This window comes from Polypterus senegalus, chromosome 1, assembly GCF_016835505.1.
Source record: "Polypterus senegalus isolate Bchr_013 chromosome 1, ASM1683550v1, whole genome shotgun sequence".
Taxonomy (NCBI): Eukaryota; Metazoa; Chordata; class Cladistia; order Polypteriformes; family Polypteridae; genus Polypterus; species Polypterus senegalus.
In genome coordinates, this window is record NC_053154.1 from 291,074,222 (window position 1) to 291,098,252 (window position 24,031).

The 24,031-nt window shown below is 38.9% G+C and overlaps 1 protein-coding gene across 3 annotated transcripts in view; it reads left to right on the forward strand.

Annotated features, from left to right (window-relative positions):
* The first annotated feature begins 303 nt into the window (after positions 1-303).
* The window catches only part of LOC120543437 (VPS10 domain-containing receptor SorCS1), a 1,156,507-nt gene continuing 1,132,779 nt past the window's right edge, over positions 304-24,031 (forward strand). The window contains exon 1 of one of the 3 annotated variants that reach the window (XR_005636356.1): positions 304-1,679. Coding sequence is in view for 1 of the 3 variants with exons in the window: in XM_039776557.1 (XP_039632491.1) it covers positions 951-1,679 (729 nt within the window). In the remaining 2 variants the exon portion in view is untranslated. The remainder of the gene's footprint in view (positions 1,680-24,031) is intronic. The other 2 variants (XR_005636351.1, XM_039776557.1) reach the window with 2 other exon arrangements.

Below are 24,031 nucleotides of genomic sequence, written 5' to 3' on the forward strand. Positions count from 1 at the left end.
ATTAAATGGATAAGATATATAAATAGCGCGTCTACTGATTACTGAAAAGGAAAATAAAAAATGAACATAAATACCGGTATACTGCATATAATGGGAGTGTTACCCACTATTCAACAAACCCTGAAAAGTTTCTTTAATTTTCTTTTATCCATTCTAACATACTATGAACAGATTTGGTCCACAGTTGGACAGAGGAGCAGACTAAGCCGATTATATACAAGAGTGCTTTTGCCAGGGTAGGGTTAAGATATCAAATATGATTACAATGTGCCTACAAGTAAATATGTTTAATTCTGTAATAACTGCTTATAAAAGAGATCTCACTGACCGCTTCAACTTGTTTGCTAATAATAATAATAACCAGGCATAAACAAAATACATGCAGCAAAAGTGCCCATGTAATAAAGTCAGATTCCAGATCAATGCCATGTACATTCATTCCCTCCGAGCCAAGCTCGCCGCGTCTCGCTTTCTGCTACTAGCACAGCGCTCTTTTGCGCAGGTACCTTCGGCTCTAAAAAGTTGGCTCGCGCCGAGGTTTACAAATGAAATGGATCTCGGCCACCTGCGAAGGAAACGTTGCAGCGCACAACCTGCAGGAAGATCATTCCGCCGAAAAGGATGTATTAAAAAGTAGTTTTCTGTGTATTTCGGTGAAAGGGAGCTTATAGCGGCGTAAAGATTAATGCAGTGGAACGAAAAAAGAAGAAAGACCGAAGGAGTCAATCCTTCCCGTGGTTTCGTTCGGGCTCCGCCCCCCTTGTGGCGCTTCATTTGATCAAATCCTCCAACGTGAACAGCTTCTGTGAAAACCACTTTTATAACACTGCAAGTGTATACCGACAACTTCCAGGGAGTTCTTTGCCGGGATTGGGGATTATCATTGTTCAAACTGGTCTGCACTGAAAGGAAAGAAAGGAAAAGCTCAGTTTCATTGATCGTTGATCGCGATGGAGAGGAGGGTCGGATTCTGTCCTTTCTGGCAAATTGTATTTGTGCTGTGGCTTCTCATCTCCACATCTTTCGTTCTTTTTACCGAGGCAGAGATAAGTTGCAGATCCTGTCAGGCTGGAGCTCGTCCGATGGGATTGTTTAGACTTCAGGAAATGGACAATCGTGGAATATCAGACGGCAATATTCCCTGGGACGTTATAAAGTATCCCGACTGGACCGATGAGGCGGACTCTGCAGACGCCGCAAAGAGCCGTTCTGCACTCGGCTGCAGAGAGCACCAGTCCGGCTGTCTTTCAATTAAAAGCCGAAAGGTGAGGTCGGCACGGAAACGCAACGTAGACGTGGAGTTCTCTCCTGTTGGACTACTGGAATTGGCCGAAGACAGGAAGGAGACTGCTAGTCGAGAGAAAAAAGTTTCCAGCGTTAGTCATGATGAGAAGGTCGAACGTATCAGGGCACCACTAAATGAAAGCCATGGACACAGGGGCAAAAGGGGCACCTACGGACCGTTACCGGAGGAGAAGAGCCGTATGGCTGCGGGCGGCAGCTATTCACTGCCGACTGGACACATACCGAGCCGATCCGAACTTATGTGGACAAGTGAGGAAGGGAGAATGACCAATCCAAGGCAGGAAGAGTTCAAACTTACAAGCAGCACCTTTTCGTTGACAGGAGATTCTGCTCACAATCAAGCCATGGTGCATTGGTCGGGACAAAACAGCAGTGTAAGTAGGTGCTATATGGGCAGCCGTACAGGGGGTTTGGGGGCGAGTCCACGCCGCAAAATCCGCCTCACACCTACTTCTGTAGGCACGTAGTATTTATTGGTCATTTTGTATTGACATTACCCCGCGACTTTAAACAGGTGCACATGTCAAAATATACTGTGGAGCAAGTTTACAAAACATGTTCGCTGTGATCATTGTCTGCATTGGCGGAGATCTGTGGAGCGTGTGCTTGTCGGGGAAAAAAATCGAAAGAAGATTTGCAGTTTAAGGCGGCTCGCTGTGTTCTACACGGTGGATGCTCCGCAGACAAGCTCCGGGGACAGGCTAATTTGTAGCTTGCATATTGTCTGTATTGTCCGTCCCGCTTTTGTACTTTAGTCAGTGCTGACACGAGCCTATTTAAAAGTCGTCATTCTGCTCTGCGTCTTACACCGTACCTTTAAGAAGATGCCCTCTGGCAGATTTGTAACCAGGGATTCAGGGCCCCCTGGGGGTGCTGGGAAGCTACAACCATATTATGAATGAAACGCATCCCCGCAAAAGCAGGCGTAAGATAAATGCGTTTCGAAATGATAACTTAAGTAAGTCGCCTTGCAGTGATAGTCGGCTTTCTCCGGCTATTACAAAGTGGGACAGACCGAGTGATTAAACGCTTGTAAATTTAATAATAACAATGCAAAGAACAGGGATGTTGTAGGACGAAACAAAGATCAAGAACGCTGGCCTTATGTTTTATAGGGTCTTATGATTTGTTACTTTCTTCGTTTTCTCCAGACGCAATGGAAAGGTGTTTGAATAACAGCGATGGTTCAAGAATCTAAAAGCTGAGCCGTCCTTAGTAATTTATCAGAGTTTACGAGACGCGGTGCTGCTTAAGAACTTGAGAACATCAGAATGAGCGCTGCAGTAAATTACGAGGGACTTCTGGCAAATGAGATGTCCAAAAACGGGGAACACTTCATGTTTCTGTATGGGCAAAATCAGTCAGAGAAATATATGAGCGTAGACATGCTGACGTGTTTCTAAACTGCACAGTTCTGAATTGTATGATAATTGCACTGCAGTATGTTGTACAAAGGTATGCTTCAGCATAATAGATTCTTTAGTTTCTAGCCATTTTATTAATTATGCCTAATGTGGTTTAATGTAATAGGCTCGTATATTTAGAAAACATGTTACTGGATATTAGGATAGTACCTGTAATGAAACATGCCGGTACTGAACAGGCAAAACTGTTTTTTCCTTAAGTTGTTCCACCCGACAGGGATGAGACAGCAGAGCATCCAGTGCAGTGAGGGCTTAGCAGGCGATTATCTAAACATAAAGCACAGGAGTTGTGCAGGTCAGAGGTTAACAAGATCACTTGGACATGATTTATTAATCTGCAGACCTGCCAGGCTTAACATTAAATCGAGGAGATGCCACTGTTTTGAGACACAATTCATGAGAAGGAGCATTTCACTGATTTTTTTTTTTAGTTTTTAAATCTGAGGAGGGTTGTGTGACATATTTTCTAACAAAGCTAATAATGTCAGTGTTAAAATTTATGGTTTCTGATTCTTGAATATACTTGCATGTATAAAGTGCTAGTTAAAATCATGTTTTCAAGGTGCTGTTCTGACCAAGATTGCTATTGTTTTTGATGAGTTTAATGGACTTTAATATACTGGTACTTTTAAAATATTTTAGTAATTATAAATTAGTATTCAGAGAAGCAAATTAAGGCATCAACATGAAGAGAAAACAAAGTTAATAAATATATATTGTTTATGCATTTTTAATCTTTTTTTTTGTTATAAAAAGTTTAAATAGCACTTACAGAAGAAGCCCAAGGGAAACAACGCCATTTCCTAATTACTCATCCTGTGCCTTTGGCTTCCAGACATGTGTTGCATTCATTTAATTGTTACATGAAGCTCTGTCCCCTAATAGTGCCTCGGTGATTTCTGTAGCTTTATATACAGCCTTAGAGTAGACATTTTCTTAGTATAATTGTCAATTGTCTTTCTTGACAGTGAAGTCTGAGTGAGGTTAGGTAGTTGGCTTTTAACACTGTGTTTTAAAGTTTATCTGGCATGGCTAACAAGGTATTCATTACATGTTTGTGGCTGTGACACAGAAAGTTTTTTGCAAGCAACATGTTTGTGGGGAAAAACACAACCTAATTATCTCGGAAATCTCAAAGGGCTGATTGAAAAAGTAACGTCATGCTGTGGGTTCAGAATACCACGGGATGTATGAGCAACTTAAACCAAAGTCACTGGGCTTTGCGTGCGTAGTAGTTAATAAAATCCATCCATCCGTTTTTTAAACAACCTTAACTCAAGGACTGCTGTTTTTTTCTGGATCATTCTTTGGATTCTTGTAACTATATTTGTAAAGGTGAAGGGAGGCTCATTTTACCAGATGGATGTAATGTAGGCATTTATGAAAAAAGAACATAAATTAATAGATTATTCAAATATTGTAATGGGGATATTGGAAAATTGCATTTGAAGAAAGTGCAGTACATCAATATTTATCCTCAGAAATATCATATTCAAATGAAAAAAAAAATCTTTGATTTAATAGTAAGATTAAAATAGTAAAAAAAAAATCACTATACTTAAAACTATGTTTGGGTTACTGGGGTTTAATGGATATATCAATGAATTTGCTTTATTTTGATTCAGCCAGTTAGCCAATCAATCGATCAATCAATCAATCTTTGTATTACATAAAGTCTTGCACTGTGCATTATTGACAAAGCTGTTTATAATGTTCAGTGGTGTAGTAGTTAACGCTTTGGATTTCAAACCCCGAGGCGATGGCTTTAGATCCTGCTGCTGACACTGTGTGACCATTGAAAATATTGTCCTAGGAACATTTACTCCAAATAACATTACCTGCTTTTTGTTTTCTTCACATATACCAGTGAAAATCCATTACATATTATGAGATCTGAGTCCTAGGGAAATCCCATGTAGTATACTCAAAAAAAGAAAATACAGAAAACAAATTGCATTTGATATCAAACCTTTTGGTTTGCTTTGGATTTGAGATCCCACTGTGCTTCAGGCTGATACAATTCTGATATGTAATAAGTCTCTAAACTAAATAGAGAAGACTCAGATATTTTCATCACATTTTCAATCTATACTTTGCTTCAGAGTTAAAGTATCAATTGGCCAAAAATGCAAATACTATTTTTTTAAATATAATTCAGCCATTTAAATGAATAAAGATAAATGTCATACTGCATGTTTCAAGGTCTAAATTGCTGTCATCTTTTGTTTACTTATTTATAACTCAATATACTAAAATATTATCTATCTATCTATCTATCTATCTATCTATCTATCTATCTATCTATCTATCTATCTATCTATCTATCTATCTGTTCTTTACATAAATTACTTGCACGTGCCCATGTGAATTGACTTTTAGATTTATGCAGTAAAATATGTATCTTGTTTGTCAAATAAATTTACATTTCTATTTTTTAACATTTATTATTCTATATCCTATTTATTATTCTATATTCTATGTCCTTTTATTACAGACATATCTATCTATCTATCTATCTATCTATCTATCTATCTATCTATCTATCTATTATACTGTATAGTATCTATCTATCTATCTATCTATCTATCTATCTATCTATCTATCTATCTATCTATCTATCTATCTATCTATCTATTATACTGTATAGTGTCTATCTATCTATCTATCTATCTATCTATCTATCTATCTATCTATCTATCTATCTATCTATGTTGGTTCAGAGTATTGTGATGAATAAATAGATGGTATTTACAGAGGACATACCTAAAGCTTTTCTTACTTACTTACGTACATCTTTCAGATTCCACAGAAATAGTTGTAAAAGCAGTAGACAGATGCAGAACATTTCATAGTGTGTCTGGTCAAAAGAGTACAATTCTTTAAATCGAGGATTTAATTGCAGCAGCTCCTTTGGTTCACTATCTTTTTTATTTTTTTTATTGTTTTGCATTAGTGATTATGATGAGCACTAGTGAACTGCTCAGTAGTGATTTGTGTCGATTACCCCTTCAATATGTGCCAGAGGCTACAGTAAACTGTGTTACGGATGTGTGTAGCATTTCACTCAGAAGACGTAGAATTAAAATAAAAAATGTCTTCAATAAGATGTTTTTTTTGCAGTGATGTCCCCTGAAGGTTTGCAATACAATTACTTAGCCATATTGTCGTATGTTATCTTGAAAATGAAACTCACAATAATTAGTTACTCTCTGTTTCCTCATCACTGTTGTATGCAAAAATCTGCCCCTTGGCCTTTGCCAGTAAGTTAGGATTTCACAAAGAATATTTATATCTTATGATTCCATTAAAACATATTTACAAAATGCATTAAATTAAGTACACATACGCCTTCTGCTTATTCAAGGTTTACTGCCCCGTGTATGAATTGTTTTTTGCCTGTTTGTTCCTGATTTGTAGAGCACTCCTCGATACGGGGTGTACAGTATGAGTTTAACAAAAGGCCTGCAAAGTGAGTTTGAAGTAATGTAAGCAGACCCTCAATCACAGAAGCCATGGGGGCACACCGAATCAGACATCTTGAAAAACTGCATTTCTCTGTAAGCATTCACTGCTCAAGTGCCTCTGTGCAGAAGTTCTCATTCCAGAAGACTCCGTTGGGTGCTCATGATGTCATTTTTATTGAAGCTGAGCTCAGTACTTTGGCACTACCTTGTGATGTCAACCTCTCATTGCATATTTAACGTCATTATCATTACCTTTGCCAGGGTCTGTGTTCATTCCCTGTTTCTTTCTAAACCATATGTGCAATGCTGTATGTTGGCCTATTTATTTTTCTTTATTAATCTTGACTGGGGAGCCTATCCTTCTGCATCCTGCATGCTTAGAACTGGCTTTATTACTGTGATGTCTGACTGGCACTATGCTTACAAACTCAGCAGCATCATCAGGTGTGATGAACTGACATTTGGGCTTCCACTCTTTTTTTATGTGACAGTCATTTGAAATATGTTAATTTTTAAAGCAAAAACAGGAGTGCAGTAATGATGTATTTCACGCTGTATTCAGAGCCCGGGGTCTGTGTGCAGAGCTCTTTGCCGGCTGTAGAAGGACAGTTTCTGATCATTCCATGCCTAGGTTTAAAGGCTCCTCATTTAGCTGCAATTGTGCCTGTTAAGGATTCATTCTGCTATTCCTTAGAGACACACTGGCACAGCCTACCATTTTCTCCATTAGTCACAGGTCTGATGTTTCCACAGTCACTTTTGTTACATTTTTATATGCCATTTCCACTGGCAGAAGAAGCCATAAAAGTCTCCTTATTGCTTGAAGGTTGGGTTATTTAGACAATGAAAAGCCCCAGATATTCCGATAATAAAACCTGGGAATCCGCCTGCCTGCACAGTACGCTGATTTAGATAATTAAACTGCAAAATTCTAATAAGAGTAAGTTTGTCTGCACATATTCATAGATAACAATTAGTGTATATGGTGCTAACTAATCCATTTCTTACATGATATTCAAGCCTTCTTTCATCTGCACTATTGCTGTAAATGCGTTGTAATAAATAATTTGTCCATTTAGTCTTTTAATAGACCATTATCAAAGTCATAAATAATGCCATTCCCTTTGCTTTTCTTTTGCTTTCCATTTCAGCCTTCTCTGAATGAAATGACAGCTTGTTCTTATAAAATGAGTGTGTCAAAGTGGAATTATGCAACATTGGGTAGAACACAGAAGGAAACATTGAGCCGCAGCACCGGCCTGATCTTGAACTTTGGATTACAATCACCACTGCTGGCCTCTCTGCCTCATCCTTCGTATTCTCCTCCTTCTCACTGCTCACAGTATTGTGTTGTCCTACAAGGATAAAGGAATATTTTCTTAGCACTTTATAAATATGGGTTTATTGAGTCAAGTCTACTTTTATTATATAAATTGACTTTTGTAATTTGCATGAAAGCAAACCACCAACACATATAATATTATAAGAGACACAAATGTCTTTGCCTCACTTCCCCTTCAGCATTTCTACTGATGCTAAACAATGTAGAGAAAAACACAAAATGTATTTGATTTCCATTTAATTTACTGTTAAAGTGTTCAGGCTAATGTAGCTGACACAAAATGAATCCACCTTAATAAAAGGACAAGTGTGTGTCTTTGTATTTTATGTGTCCACCCATCTCTGTTATATGCCATTTGTTATGGGATTCATAAAAGCAATGCTCTTTGTGATGTACCATATGCTGGAATGAAAGCTGTAATGCATTTTATTACTATATGCGTTACAACATATATTTCAATGGATGGTGCACTGTAAACGTTAACACTGAACATGTCTAAAAGAGAGTTAATGCCGGATTAACACAAATCAGCTTATCTACCTTAATAAAAGGACAAGTGTGTGTCAGTGTATCTGTTTGTCTGTCTGGTTGCTGTGTCTCTGTTATATACCATTTGATATGGGATTTCTGAAAGCAGTGCTTTTTGTGATGTGCCTTCTGTCAGAATGAAAGATGTAATGCATTTTATTACTTCGTTCATTACAAAATACATTTCAATAGATGATGCACTGTCAACATGAACACTGAATACGTGTAAAAGAGAGTTTCTACTGGATGAATGCAAATCCGCCTAATCATCTGAATTAAAGGACAAGTGACAGTGTATGCGTCTGTGAGTCTGTCTGCTAAGGTTGGAAAGAAGAATTTAAAAATAGGCAAAATATGTAGAGGGAGGGTCAAAAAAATACAAAATGATAATAAAACACACAATAACGGTCTGAAAATAAGAAAATTGATCTTATCAGGCCTATTCTGTTGTCTGGCGTTATATGTCAGCAACAGCAGTATAGTAATGACTTTCTGGCAACTGCTCAGGCCAAGTGAGCAAAGTTTATAGCTGTAATGCTAATGAATAATAACTTTGCATGATGGGCAATGGATGAGTGAAAATAGCTACTAATTAACATGCCCACTGGGAATTCAAAGCTCTGAAACAACTAGGCTAGAATCGCTAAACCAAGTGAATGCAATAGCGACCACTGCCACATTTTTACAGCAAAACACGTCTACCATAAGAGTTGATGTGCAACACCAAGAGGAAGCAGTGAGGACAGACGGATCTGTCCAAAGAGGAAAAAGCTGCCATGAGAGAAAGGAATTGGTTACACATTATTATACCAGATCAAATGGACAGCCTGGATTTCAACCTGACTTGGTTGGATAGCATAAGTAGTTAAAAATATTAAAATAACTAAGACAAATCTACCTTTTGTTGTTATAACTGTCCATAATATTGTCCTTGATGATACAGCTAGTCAACTTACCCATCTTTGTTTTTTAAATCAGTGTACTTTACATCAAGGCACTCCACTCTTCAACCTTTTCAAACCTTCGACTGTACTACATCATAGACTAGTTCTCTTTTGAATCCATCCATCCATCAAATCAGTTATTTTATATTTCACTTTTCAGTGATGAATATCAGCTCCATAATTCTGCAGAAGGAGTACTGGCACATTAGTAAGGTAAATGGCTTGCTCAGGCTCATGCAGTGGGACAGCTTTGTGACTGGAGTTAGCCATGTTGTGGGTTATGATCAAAGGCCTTAGCCACTTTTAGACACTGCCCTACACCAGACTTGTACTTAGCATTCACAGAGAGAATTCGAGATCATCTAGGTCCAGGGGCTGCCCTAAATATATTTAAGGCTATTATATTCTGTTACCCTCTGGAACTTGATAACATTGCACCTACTAAGTCCTGACTAAGCACTCAGTAGTGCTGCTTGGCCTCTATCAAAGCCTTGAACTCTTCATTGTCTTTTATTTTACTAAGAGTAGACACTTATTCATTCATTCATTCATGAACAGCAGAAGTGAGCTGTGTGGTTTCCAGTCACCAGTTTGCTGTATCCATGTCTGATAGGGGTGACATGTAAGTCTTTTCAAGCTTGTGGGTGGCGTATCACCTTGTGCCAGTATGACAGTGTCCAGGCATATAACATGGCCAAAAGGTGTCAGGGACAGCAATTGTTATCCTTAATAAATCTGAGGGCAGTGCGGACGATAACGTTGGAGCTCCACAAGAAGTTGTCTCTCTCTATCTCTTTTTCTCTCTCTCTATATATATATATATTGTCAGGGATGCCAGGGGCAACAACCCGGCAGAGAACACCCTGGATCACGTGGGGGCCGGCTTCCTGGTTGCTCTGGGGGCCACGGGTACAAGGCATGGAAGCTACACCCTGTAGGGGCCCGTGGTCACCGCCAGGAGGCACCCCAATGCCTTGGGGACCTGTTACCCCAGCACTTCCACCACACCAGGAAGTGCTCGGGGGAAGATTTAGGACGGCACCTGGAGAGCTGCCAGGAGGACAGCTGGCACTTCCGCCACGCTGGGGCGTGGCCAAGGGAGGAATGCTAGGAACACCTGGGGCTCATCCTGGGACTGCATAAAAGAGGCCGTCTCCATTCATTCAGGGCTGGAGTCGGGAGGAGGCAGGACAAAGCACAGAGGAGGTGTGGAGGCGGCCCGAAGAGAGGCATTTGTAGCCAGGACTGTGAATTGGGGGTTTGTGCACTAACGTGACTGTGTCTGAGTGACATAATTATTGTAAATATTGTAAATAATAAATGTGTGTTGGTGATTAAGAACATGTCCGCCTGTCTGTGTCCGGGTTGGCTCCACAATATATATATATATCTATCTATCTATCTATATATATATATATATATATATATATATATACAGTGGAACCTCGGTTCACGACTATAATTCGTTCCAGAACTTTGGTCGTAAACCGAGTTGGTCATGAACCGAAGCAGTTTCCCCCATAGGATTGTATGTAAATACAATTAATCCATTCCAGACAGTATGAACTGTATGTAAATATGTAAATATATGTAAAGATTAAGCACAAGTATAGTTAATTACACCATAGAATGCACAGTGTAATAGTAAACTAATGTAAAAACATTGAATAACACTGACACAAAACACCCAGGCTCCCTGCTCAGCTACACGAGCAGGCTTGCTTGCGCTCTCTCTCTCTCTCTCTCTCTCTGTAGCGCGCACACACACCACAGACACACACACCACCCACCCCCTCCCCTCCCCTCTGTCAGCAGACCGTGGAGCACTTTTTTTTAAAATGAGTTTTAAACACAGCGGAAAAAAAAGGAACATTAGAACAAATCTGAAGTGTACTTAAAAACCAACCACAAGCAACCAAAAAAGTAACAAGATCACGCTATTTTAGCCTTACAGCCCGATCGCTGTAAACACTTTTTTAAAAATGAGTTTTAAGCACAGCGGAAAAAAAGGAACATTTGAAAAAAGAGAAAAGTAACATTGCAACAAATCGCGTTATGAACTAAAAAATTAACTTTTGAAAAATCCGTAATACAATAACCACCGAGTTCTGGCATGAAGTGTTTTCCTTCAGGTGTTTTCTCTCTTGTGATTTCTTGGGTTTCTGGTGCTTTTAGCTGGTGGGAGTGAAAGCCTCATGCAGCCATTCCAAAAAGAAAGTCCTTGTGACCCAACCCTTCGTGTTTGCCCTCCACATTACTGGCAATCTGGCTTTGTTTACACTGTGCTGCTTGAAAGCACGAGGGTTCTTAGATTGGTAAATGAGTAAACTGGTAAACAGTTTTTCCACCTCTTCCAGCACTTGAAGCCTCTGCCTGGTTAACGCTGTAACTCCTTTTGCAATATCACCTGCTTTAATAGATTCTTTCTGCTTTAGAATAGTCGAAATCGTAGATTTTGACTTCTTGTACTCGGCAGCAAGATCAGTAACACGAACGGCACACTCAAACTTTTCAATAATTTCTTTCTTTACTTCGATTTCAATTTTCTTCAAAACTTTCTTCTCACCACTCTTCACTTGCTTAGAAGCCATAGTTAACTGCAAAAGCACACAAAATACAGTAGAGCACAAAGAGAGTGCAGGTAAAGCACGCACGTCTGACTGAGAACTATGAACCAGCCAGCCAGGCAGGCACGCGGCTCCTCTCTCTGTGCTGTACTCCCCTCCCCCCTGTCAGTAGCAGGCAGGCAGGCACATGGCTAGCTCTATTTCTCTCTCTCTCTCTCTCTCTCTCTCTCTCTCTCTCTCTTAGCAGCAGGAAGGCACGTCTGACTGAGAACAATGCAACACGTGCGGAAATCATAGGCGCTCACAAACCGAAAGGGAAACTGACTTTGTTCGTATACCGAGTGTGTGGTCGTGAAGCGAGGCAAAAGTTTGGCGAACTTTTTGGTCATGAACCGAGTTGTACATGAACGGAGACGTTCGTGAACCGAGGTTCCACTGTATATATCTATATATATATATATATACAGTGGAACCTCGTTCATTAACGTCTCGCTCATGTATATATATATATATATATATATATATATAATCCTATGTCTGTATACTTTTCATGAAAGAACTACTTAACGTATTTTGATCGGGTTTTTTTTATATAATTTGCTTGAACATTTTGGTTGATTTTGTGACTTCTCTCATCGCGCTAAGAATTATACTTTGCTTGCAGGAGCAATATATTTGCGCTAATCTGAGACACTGGCTGTTGGGCAAGGGGAGGAGAAAACGTGATATCAGGAGTAGGGAGCCAATTGAGGCCCTCCTCACTGTCCTGTTTCACTACTAAGCCACAGGGGACAGCTAATATATCAATAAAAACAAAGTATCTGGTATTGGCATCACAGGTGGAAAGATTCAATCCTTTGTACGTCAGAGGCCAGTGTGGACCAGGTCTCAGAATCATAGAGAAGGAGATGCTACTTTTGGGTAACCCCCTTATCTTGGTTCATCTGCACAGAAATAGATAATTGTCTTTCATTCTGTCAAACTACACTCTCTGGGTACTCTTTCATACTGTCATAGCCATGCTGGCTGAATGCTTGCTGGTGGGTGGTTCATCCACTCATGGTGTCACTCACAAACTGGCTTCTGTGATGAGAAAAGTGAAACTGAAATGCAAAAGCTCTATCGAAAAGAAAAAAAATGCAAAAAATTAAAAGTACAGGCAGGCAGAAGAAATACAGGCAGGAGTATCAAGATGCAGAAATCAGAATGATACTGAACGCTAAACACAAAATGGTTGATGGATTTCAGTTAGGCTGCTACAACAGCCCCCACTCAGGGTTATGCTCCTTTTTTAAATATTAGTCCTCCAATCATGTGACTGCCACAGATTAGTGTTGCCTGGCTACATAACAAAATGGGTGGAGTTAAGGGGTCACAGCATCTTATGTCATATCAGAAAGTAGTCTGGCATGTGGTAAGCAGTCCCTTCATGATGTTAGCAGAATTGTCAGGTGAAGATAACGGAATAATTTCCTTAGAGATGCATTTTTGCTCAGGCTGTTTTAAGTAGACATGCAAGGGTTTTTTGGAACAACACTCCAAACGCGCGTGTTTTGCCGAAAGTATTGTTAAATAAGTCACTTCTGGAAAATCATTTAGTGACTGGCTGGGGCATGCATTCAGACAGAATTGAGCTTTTGAACTGAATACCCTCTTCCGCCTCAATCATTGGTCAGGAGGTGGGAAGCGGGTCCTAATTTATTTAACAAAATTTCAGCTAAAATACATTTGGGTAAATGACATATGGGTTGTTCAACGTTAATAAACTGAGATTTCCCTACATGGAAATTTTTCTTTTTGGTCAGCATTGGCCCCCTATTGTGTCAAAAGTTTTATCTCCTTTCTCCATAAAAGCACAAGAATAACATTTTTTACTGCCCATTACTACAAACAACATGGAGTCAGTAACAGATTATGTTATGTTATTATATTAACAGTATTCCTTTAAGAAACATCCACCATGATATCCAATACGACACTGCTTGCTTGTTTCTTATCATACCCAGTTTTAAGAAGTTGCTTCCACCCTGCATGTGTCACTGGGAATATGAGTTAAAATAAGACAAGATCAAAATTTCTTTGTAAGAAATGGTCCGAGGCGTTTTAAGAATTTGGCAAGAATGTATTAATATTAAATTAAGATAAACAATTGTGTCTCTGTTCAACTTTTTGATGTCTCAGCATATAGAGGAGACTAATGTGTATTGAGCTCTTTGTTCACATGGCTGTCTGATTTCTGGAGGAGAAGGAGCTTGATATTGATTTGATTTTATTTGATATTAAACATAAATGTATGTTACTAGCATTGATTACATTTTGGTTTTCTATGTGTCGAAACAATGTGTTTAGAGCAATGTGATTCATAAAAAATACTAAATTATTTAGAAACAATGGTCAATGCTTAAGCCAAAATATACTAATGCATTGTTAAGAAGTACAAATCCTGATTAAAAACAGCCAAGAACATGAATAAGTTTTGGAGAATGAATTTGAGAAATTGTTTGTGTTATTTAAAATGTGTTTTTATCTTGGAGTCTAGGTAAGACTATTGTTGGAGTTGTATATGATATTTTTCACATTATTCTGGTAGGTGAATGTGTTTATTCCCTCTGATAACCTCCATCCTAATGATTCAAATTTGTATGAATTAAAATGGTGTGTGTTGTTATTATCCACAAGACTGATTTAACACACAAGTCTTTGAGATAGGATGAAGAATTTTGGGGAACTGGTAGAAAATATATGCAGACATGGGGAAAACACGCAAACTTTAAACAGTTAGTGACCAACCAAAAAGAGCTGCGGGTCAGTGGTAACCGAACCCAAGAAACTTCAGTTGTAAAACTGCATTCAGCAACGCTTCAAAGTCCTACCAAAAGCAGTAATTACAAATCAAGAGTAGTATCACCCATTAAGTCACTGTCACTCACACCAACCTCCGCAAAACACAAAAACAATCTTGGTCGTTTTCTTTTAGAAATTTCTCCCATCGTAGACTGCTGATGTCAAAGTGTGACCCTGTGTAAATCACTTAATTTCTGCCATAAATAAACTCTTGCAACTTTCACATTTTTCATCAATGTCTCCATGATATGACACTTGTAAGAAATCCACTTAGCTTGAATCCTCCGAACAAATAACTACATGTTTGTTGTCTTTGAGATCACAGGTCAGTCTTAAATATGATTTTGTTGTGTTGTGTCTGGTTGACAGTGTCTTATTTATAAGACTTAATAAACTTAAGTCTTCCACCTGCTCACTGGACCCTCTGCCTACTTGGTTTAAAGCATATTTGTCATGTGTGCTGGAAGAGTAGACATTTTTAGTATGTTTCTGGAATTGTATATGTTGGATATAGTCTTAAAAAGTTCTTGATCAAGGCAATTTGATTATTAAAGACCAATTTTTCTGTGTCCCAATTAAATTTCCTTTATTAAAAAAAATAAATGGTCTTCTTATGAAAATGGCAATTATTTTTTCCTTATACTCCTGGATGTCTTGATACCGTACGTCATCCTTTCCTCTTTCAGTCCTTCAGTCTTATGTAGACCTTAGTGACAAGCTTTTGCTATGGTGTCAGTTTTTCTGTTGCGTGGCAGTCTGTGTTTATTGGTATCCATAAATCCGACTTTTCTCTTTTAATTGAGGTGTTGCACAGGGCAAAATAGTTGGCGAATTCTTATTTATTATTTATCTTTTCACATTTCATGGGCTTTTTACACAGTTCAGAAGACTTTCTGTTTCTGAGCAAACACAAAATTTTCTACTAATGAGTGGCTGATTTGGTATTAGTTGTCAGCCACGATCAAGAGAACGAAAATACTCAGAAAAAATCTGATGTGTCCACCACATGACTTCACCTCCATAAAGCTGTGATTATAGCAGTAACAGTTACAAGCCAATGTTTTATTATGCCATTAAGGAATGAAATGAAAGAATAGTGTCTTGATGAAAAAAATAACTTTTACCATTTCCCGTTATGGGGCTCAATAAAATCTTCTTATATAATATGCTATTGTGGCTGTCTGTTTGTCTGTCCGGGATTTTAAATCACCTGTAGCTTGCAAATCGTTTGACCTATTGGCTTGAAATTTGGTACACATACACTACGCCAGGGATGTCAAACTCACTACCATTGGTGGGCAGCTTTGACTGCCATACGTGTGTCAGCGGGCTGCACTGTAACAAATGCTATTATACAAAGTTACTATAGCTTTCTTTCCAATACTGACAACTTTACAAAATGTAACACTTAAAGTTTAAAGAAAAGCAATTTGTTTCCATACAATCTCCATACAACAGCGTACAATTAGTGTCTTTGCCTCTTAGCCAGGTCCTTATATAGGAGTCTTACAGTCTGAGATCCATTTCTTTTGTTCTGACACTTGGCATCTCTTGTTAGTAACCAGTTCGTCAATATCAGGCTTGAAATCTTGTGCAGCTGCAACTTTTATGAGGGGTGAAAGGTGCTCAACAGTAAGTTTTGAGCGATGTGGGGTTTTGGTAGCTTTCATTAATGAAAACAATTGCTCACAAAGGTAAGTGCTTCCGAACATAGACCAGTACTCTCCATGCCAAGTTACGGATCTGCACATACAAGGGTGGCAGGTAAGCATACAAGTCTGGCACACCAAATTCGTTGTATTTTACATTCAGAATAGAATCTGACTGTAGTTCAATCAATTCCATTTGGATATTCTTGAGTGCATTCTCAACGTTGTAAGTGTATGGTGGCGCAAAGCCCTGTTCGTGTAAACTGAAATCACGAAAAAGCTAACTGAATTCATTGCTCAATAATTCAAGTTGGAAAACAAATACTATAAAAGTAAAATTTTACTTTACTCAGTTTACTTCAAAGTTTTTATTGTAAAATAAGCCAATATGCAAAAAGCCCCGACGTACATTAATTTTACAAACTGAAAATAACAAAGATTTGTTAACAAACAACTCACTAACTTCTCGCATCCACTTCAGATCTTCAGCTGTAGTCTGCACTAACTGTTTGTTACAATACTAGCAGAAAATTTACATAAAACTAGAGCAAAAAAACATGAAAATATTCATCCATCCATCCATCCTCTTCCGCTTATCCGAGATCGGGTCGCGGAGGCAGCAGCTTGAGCAGAGATGCCCAGACTTCCCTCTCCCCGGCCACTTCTACTAGCTCTTTTCGGGGGAATCCTGAGTCATTCCTAGGCCAGCCGACAGACATAGTCCTTCCAGCGTGTTCTGGGTCTTCCCTAGGGCCTCCCCTCGGTTAGACGTGCCCAAAACACCTCACCAGGGAGGAGTCCAGGAGGCATCCTGATCTGATGCCCGAGCCACCTCATCTGACTCCTCTCAATGCGGAGGAGCAGTGGCTCTACTCTGAGCGCCTCCTGGTTGACTCAGCTTCTCACCCTATCTTTAAGGGAAAGCCCAGACACCCTGCAGAGGAAACTCATTTCAGCCACTTGTATTCGTGATCTCGTTCTTTCAATTCACTACCCACAGCTCATGACCATAGGTGAGGGCAGGAACGTAGATCGACCAGTAAATTGAGAGCTTTGCCTTACGGCTCAGCTCCTCTTTCACAACAACAGACCGATGCCATCACTGCAGACGCAACACCAATCTGCCTGTTGATCTCCTGCTCCATTACGTGAAAATATGCGAGCTATTCCTACTCGTGATGGTCAGTTCTGCCCAGTGGCCAGTCTCAGCAGCCCAGCCACTAGTGTAGCCTGCCAGGTTGCTGCAGCCTAGCATTTCAGGTGCGACGTTGCGGCTCATTAACTTTGTTCAAGGCATTTAGGGGGAGGGGGGTATGGGGAGGGGGGCAGTGTCATGCCTAGGGTATTAAGGAGCTGACGCCGCAGCTGCAACTATACTAGCAGATGACGTTTCTGGTACCGTAATGCCATGGGAAAACGTTCTTTTCTCAGAAGGCGGAAGTAAGAAAAGTAAATAAGTAACGCCAAAGATGCAGAATGATTCAATCACAAACGATAGTAATCATTTTGTACAAGTTTAGTGCTAACTAGGATCTGTCATGCGGGCCACACAGATTTCTGTGTGTTTGACATGCCTGCACTACATGATGTTTACTATCGGGGTGATGATTGACCTCCGAGGTTATTCCTCTTTTTATTTTTATTTTGTTTTATTGTAGAATCAACTCTCGACAGTGGCTACAAGGTCAGCTGTGTGGTGCATGTGTACGGGTTCCGTTCTCATCCCTACCACCTTCGCCGTCACTTCCCCTATCTCTTCATATCTTAAATCATTCTTGAGGCAGACCTAAGTGCCAGCTTAAATGAAAAATGAAGGAAAACGTACTAAGTTATTGCAACACAAACACTGACTTAATCAGTTTTAACACAAAAAGATGCCGACTAAAGAAGAGAAGAAGTGGGCTGCTAGGTTGGAGAAAAGAAGAACTGCTCAGGAAGCCGCAAGTGCATCAACCTCTGAGCAAACGAATGCTAAACGTACAGAGAAAGAGTATGAAAACTATGAATGCTCAAGTCAAGTGTATTCGTTATCGTGCAGTGAACAGTTACTGGTCATTAATATTTCTCGTGAATATAAATATTTTGAAATGCAGTTGCAATGTTAACGGCTCTGGCATGTTTAAGTTGGATTAAGCGATTTGTTTTTAAGTTATCGCTTCCACAGATTCCAATCCTGACACAAACACACAGATCCGGATCATTCTGAAAGTTGCTAGATTGTGTTCATGGATTCCTAAAATGTAGAAATACTTGGAAACCTCAGGGTTAAAATTTTGACTTTTCCAATATGCACAGCATTTATGGTATATACCAGAGGTGGGTAACTTTATTCTTGATCTTTCTGACTTGTGATTTGCTTGACAGTATTTAAAATTAAATTAAAAATGCAAGATGTGAGGGTTAAAAATCACCAACACAATAACAACATTTTTAAACTTTGTCATTTCAAGATTAATATAGAATGGTACACAGTCTAGGGAGTTGGCTCCGGACACTACAGTATGATTGATGTACCATTGTTCCAAATAACTTACCACTTCAGCCATGAAACCCTATGCTTGTTTCCTCAGCCGTCTCCTTGATTCACAGTCTACTTATTTTCTACTTATATCTCTGCAAACTTCTGATCCAAGTGAGAATCTTTCCTTCTGCCAAGCCATGCAAAAGGGATGCTGTGGAGGGGGGCATTTTAAGTGGTTTATCATCTTATATATAAACATCTATGAGTGGAAGTGTGTGTGTCTGTCTGTCCGGTCCAGAAATGAGAGGTGGAATCGGGGTAAGGGCTCCACCTCTGAAGAAAGAGAAAATTCGCTTAGTCGCTAATAACACAAGCTGGGCCAGCATGTCAGCAAAACGAAACCACAGAAGAAAAACAAAGTCGCTTAGCCGCTAACATTGGCAAAACGGTATCACTTTTACTTTTCCTCCTGCCGCTAATGCAGAAATGATGCGAGCACGTTGGCAAAATGAATTCTCCTAGGAGAGATGCCTAGAGTAGTTCCTTTCAATTACCTGACATCTCTACATTTCAGTTTTTTTTCTGACGATTTCAATAGTTTCTAGGCCCCCGGGCTTTTCACAGCATGGACTTACACAGCTAATTATATAATAAGTGATGTCTGTGAGTGTTGTGTAGGGCTTCTGGTGTTATGGCCAAAATCATAGCTCCATCTATTTTGTTTTTTATAAAGGCTAAGACTTTACAATATGCTATCTGAGTGGCATGTATTAAATAATGTTTAAATGGCTGAGACGTTTAGATACCTAAACTAAGTGATGTCTGATTTAAGATTGCTTTAATTCTTTAACCCTTGTAGTTGGAAGGAACTACACGCAGAGGTCACTAACAGGCGGACCTCGGTCCGCATCCGGACCGCAAAGCTGTCTCATACGGACCTTGACTTACAGCCAAAACAAAAGGTTATCATCTAAACATGATGTGGCGCTTCTATTTTTATCCGGCGCAGCTTTTGTAATCTTTACGGTAATGGTGAGGAAATACACAGTATACGCGCTAAGCCATTTCACGCGATACCTCTCATCCAATCAAGTCTGCGGATTCTAGTCGGTGAACGTTGTTTTACGAATCCATGTACGCAAACAGAGCAGGGATTTTTCATAGATACGGTCGAAAAGAAGAAAGATAGTCAAACGTGTGTTAGAGGCAAGGTCAGGAACCGAAACGTTCGAAAGAAATGTAGCGATAAAAATAAAGACTACTGAGAGATACTGTGAGACTGTGCTGGATAAAGAAGAGACGAGTGACACGGCGAAAGGGGCAGAAATATACGGAGCAAATGGCGCTCTCTAAAAGAAGGAAAGTGGACAGCGAAAATAGGGTATTTAATCCAGAATGGACAAACTCATTTCTGTTCATACTTCCCACTGGAAACACTAAACCTTTTTATGTCTCATGTCTATGAGAATGGCTCTGACTCCATTCAAGCCCAGGTTTAAAACCCTGGCAGGACAAGCTAGAGCTCAATTCTCTCACTGAGCAAAAAAGTGTGGCAATGAATATAAGAGGGGAAGAAAATGGGCATTTAAACCTGTTACATTGTTAAGATGTGTTGAGATTTGTTATCTGTGAAATTGGTTGAGACTTGAGTCCAAATGTGAAACAGAAAAGGGGAAATGTTAAGCTTTTTCTCCATTCCTTTTGTATTCTTCTGAAGTTTAGCACTTTATTTAAGCATGCACAGTTTTCATAATTTATTTTTGTCTTATTTTGAAGTGCAGCCCTACTTTTGTTTATTAAATTAAAGAAGAAATTATACACTGACAGAACAAAAAAGTACATATTTGCAGTCATACATAAATGTTCAGTTCTGTGTTTGAAAATAAATATTGTCAAAAGGATTATGAATTGTACTAAACTAATTTGATTTGAAAGTCTAGTATTAATTACATGCAGATGTTGATACAACTACTAGGCTACTTAAATAGACATGATACTAAATAGTTAGACAACATGATCTTCAGACGGACCGGACCTTTGCTTCAAGAAATTTTCTCTGACTGGACCTCGATAGATTTTAGTTGAAGACCCCTGTAATGTATTCCAAAGCATGGCAAAATTATACTGTTTGGCATAAGATGTCGCCCTTTTTGGAAACATTTGGTCTCTTGGCCTTAAAGAATCTCTCAAAACAAGTATAGGAATTGTTGTTATATTATTTTTAATTTAAAAAAAAATACATATAAACACACTGTAAAGGCCAGCCCTGACACAGACAGGCGTAGGGCACGGGTTTAAAGCACACAAGAGTTTTTCTTTTTCTTTTTCTTTGTGGGAAACGCCTTCCTTGTCCCCAAAAGTCAAACACAGTTCCCAAAACACAAGCACACCTGTACATAGTACTCTTCTTCTTTCCTTTCTCCTTTCTCCTCCAGGCGAGCTTTGTCCTCCTCCTCCTCCTCCTCACATGTGTAGATGTTTATATATAAGATACCAGTCACTGTTACTTCTTCTACAAACTATTTTCTCTGATAAAGTTTATGTTTAGGTTAGATGTTTGTATATGTCATACATTACCAGTGTGAAAAACTCACACTCGATTAGTTCCAAATAGTGGTGAAAATATCAGCACCTTTTTACTCCAGTCTTCTCAACAATGACTTGACTTGAATAAAACAAGTGACTCAACACGACTTGCTTGAATGTCATCCTTAAAAACTGAGACTTGACTTGAAAGTTGAAGATTAGGACTTGCAGCTTACTTGAGGTTTACATATGTAAGACTTAGTCCTATCCCTGGTGTGCACTCTAGAGGAGAAAGGAGAACCAACCAGAGATTTTAAACGTTATCATGTAAAAATATTTTCATCTATCCAATCAAATGTGGGGTCATGAGGAGCCTGGGCCTATCCTAGCATCACTTAGAATCAGTCAACCACAGTGAATACTTCTCCTACATAGGAGAAAAATAAATTGCAACACTCTGATACTTTTGACATTATGTAGTGCAAACAGAATCACTATGTGTAATTTAAAATTTTGGAACATCTATTTAAAAAAATTACTAAAAAAAAGCTAGTGTGAACCCCACAACAGGTACCTGTCCAGGTATACTGCATAATCAAGAAACTGTGGGTTCTCTTTTCCACTTGTTTTGGCTTTTATCTAATTTTGCAGTGCTATAACCGTGCAAGATATAGGGTCTCCACGTTTCATACATTTTAAGTTCTTTTATAGTGTAATAAAATTATTTTAATGTGCATCTCATTACATACTAAAGTTTAATTTCACCTTAAATTTGTTGCAATTGTTCCGTAGAGTGCAATAACCTTTTCAAGAATCTATAAATCTGTGGTCGCATTGTCATGTGTACTCCTGAGTCTCCTTGATATTCATGGTAATGGTTTTTATCCATTATGCTCTTCATACAGTTAATATTATTATGAGTTCAGTCTTGGAAAAATGTACATTTCTTTATAACAATATCCATTGGAGTGTCACATGATTTCACTTTGTCAAAGCTTGATTTATCCAAAAGAAGTGAGTGACAGTATAATCCATATTACGGGAGAGTTTAGTCTTGTTTACCTTGTAAAAAGCATGATCTTCACAATGCTTCATAGCTAACATTCAGCCTCTTGTTTGGTCATTCATTCCTAAAGTGGTGAACTGAAATTGATGTTTAAATGCTGGTTTTGCAGCACAATTGCACTGAGAAACACTTCACCCTCTCTCTGTCTCCTTGGATGCTGATTGAATCTATTCTTTCTAATGTTAGAGAGCTTTATTTTTCTTTTTCAGATTAATATGTTGACCTTGAAGGAGGTCTTAGACAAGATTGCGACGACATATGTGCTAAACTGAGTAATAAAATGAAGTCTTTTGCTATAAAATATGGATTTTAAGTGAAATATAATGCTATCATTATATGCTTTATTTGCTATCCTGTTTCACATGTATGTTGATTGGCTAATTCCTTACATCCATGCACCATATTCATTCCTGTGTTAAGTCTAAAGTTACCCTTTCAGCTGGCGATACTGAGCAAGTGTATCTTGAATTGAACACCAGTGCATTAGGGGAGAGACTGTCACAGGGAAAATTAGAGGAACTGTCTGATTTTAACACAAAGAAAAGGAAGTCAGTCGTTGGAGTATAACCATGTAATTACCGTAAAATCTTGCTTATAATGTGTGAAATTTTCATTAATTTTAGTATGCTACAAATTGGGGTGTACATTATAGATGAGACATAATTTCTCTCATAGATCAACATAAAACATCTGTTGCTGCATGCAGTGCACTGTTGCTGTAGGTTAGCCATCTTTGACTGTAGTGACATCAGCAGTGGCAGCGCAGAAGAGTGGATGACAACAGGGCTGTTTTCTTAAAAGCACACAAAGAAATGGTGTCACACATAAATCAACCTAAATCATCTGTTTGTGGTTCTGTGGCTACTCTTGCTACATGTTCGCCATCACTGGCTATAGCGGTGGTGGTTGTGTGGGGATAGTGTCCGCGATGGTGAATGTCACAGTATGACTCAGTCTGGTTTGTACCTCTTGTCATTGGAAGTGGCGATCTTCCTAGGTGAATGTTGTCGAAGCCGCATCAGCTACACGAACGTGTACAGGACCGTGAACAACTGCCGACCGATCAGCTGATGCTGGTACCTCACTTTCATTTATGATCTCGATCTCCATATCACTTGCACCAAAATTGGAGTCCGATAAGTCAGAATCCAATTAAAAAATAATAAAATATATGCAAAGCGTCATCCACTGAGTATTTTGCTTTGTGAATTCGCTTTGCTGTGTTGCCAGATGTCGATGGCATTTTTGCTGTTTGTTCGCTCTTTGCTACTCACACACACATAGGGATTAGATATCACAAGTCAATGAGTCTAATATTCCTCCAAGCAAAGCGAGTCTATCTTAACTGTAACAGTGAGTTTTTTTGACGTTTACAGTTAATTATCGCCGTCACCTCTCCTGTCAGCAAAAGTTGACATTCACCCTAAAATCTTGAAAAGTTAAGGGCATGCAGTATATATGAACTTCTTTTCTTTTCAGTATATATGAACTTCTTATTTTCTACAATTGATCACCTACTAAACCCAGGTAACTCAAAGGAATGCCTCCTAAGTACTTCCAGTAAAACCTGTGAGGCTATCGCTGTATTTTTCAATCAAAAAATTAATGATATTAGAAATAACATAATATATCCCTCCAACACTAAGGATCCTCCTAAACCCCAGCATTCTGTTATAAACAAATTAAACTCTTTCACTAGGATAGATTTACCTGATTTATAAAAAATAATATCTCAATTAAATCCCTCCACCTGCGTCCTTGACCCGATACCAATAAGGTTTTTCAAAGAAGTATTGGGCGTGCTAATTGATAATGTTCTTGACATAGTAAATTTGTCATTAGATACGGGGGTCTTCCCAGACTGTCTTAAGACTGCTGTAGTTAAACCCCTTCTTAAGAAACATAATCTTG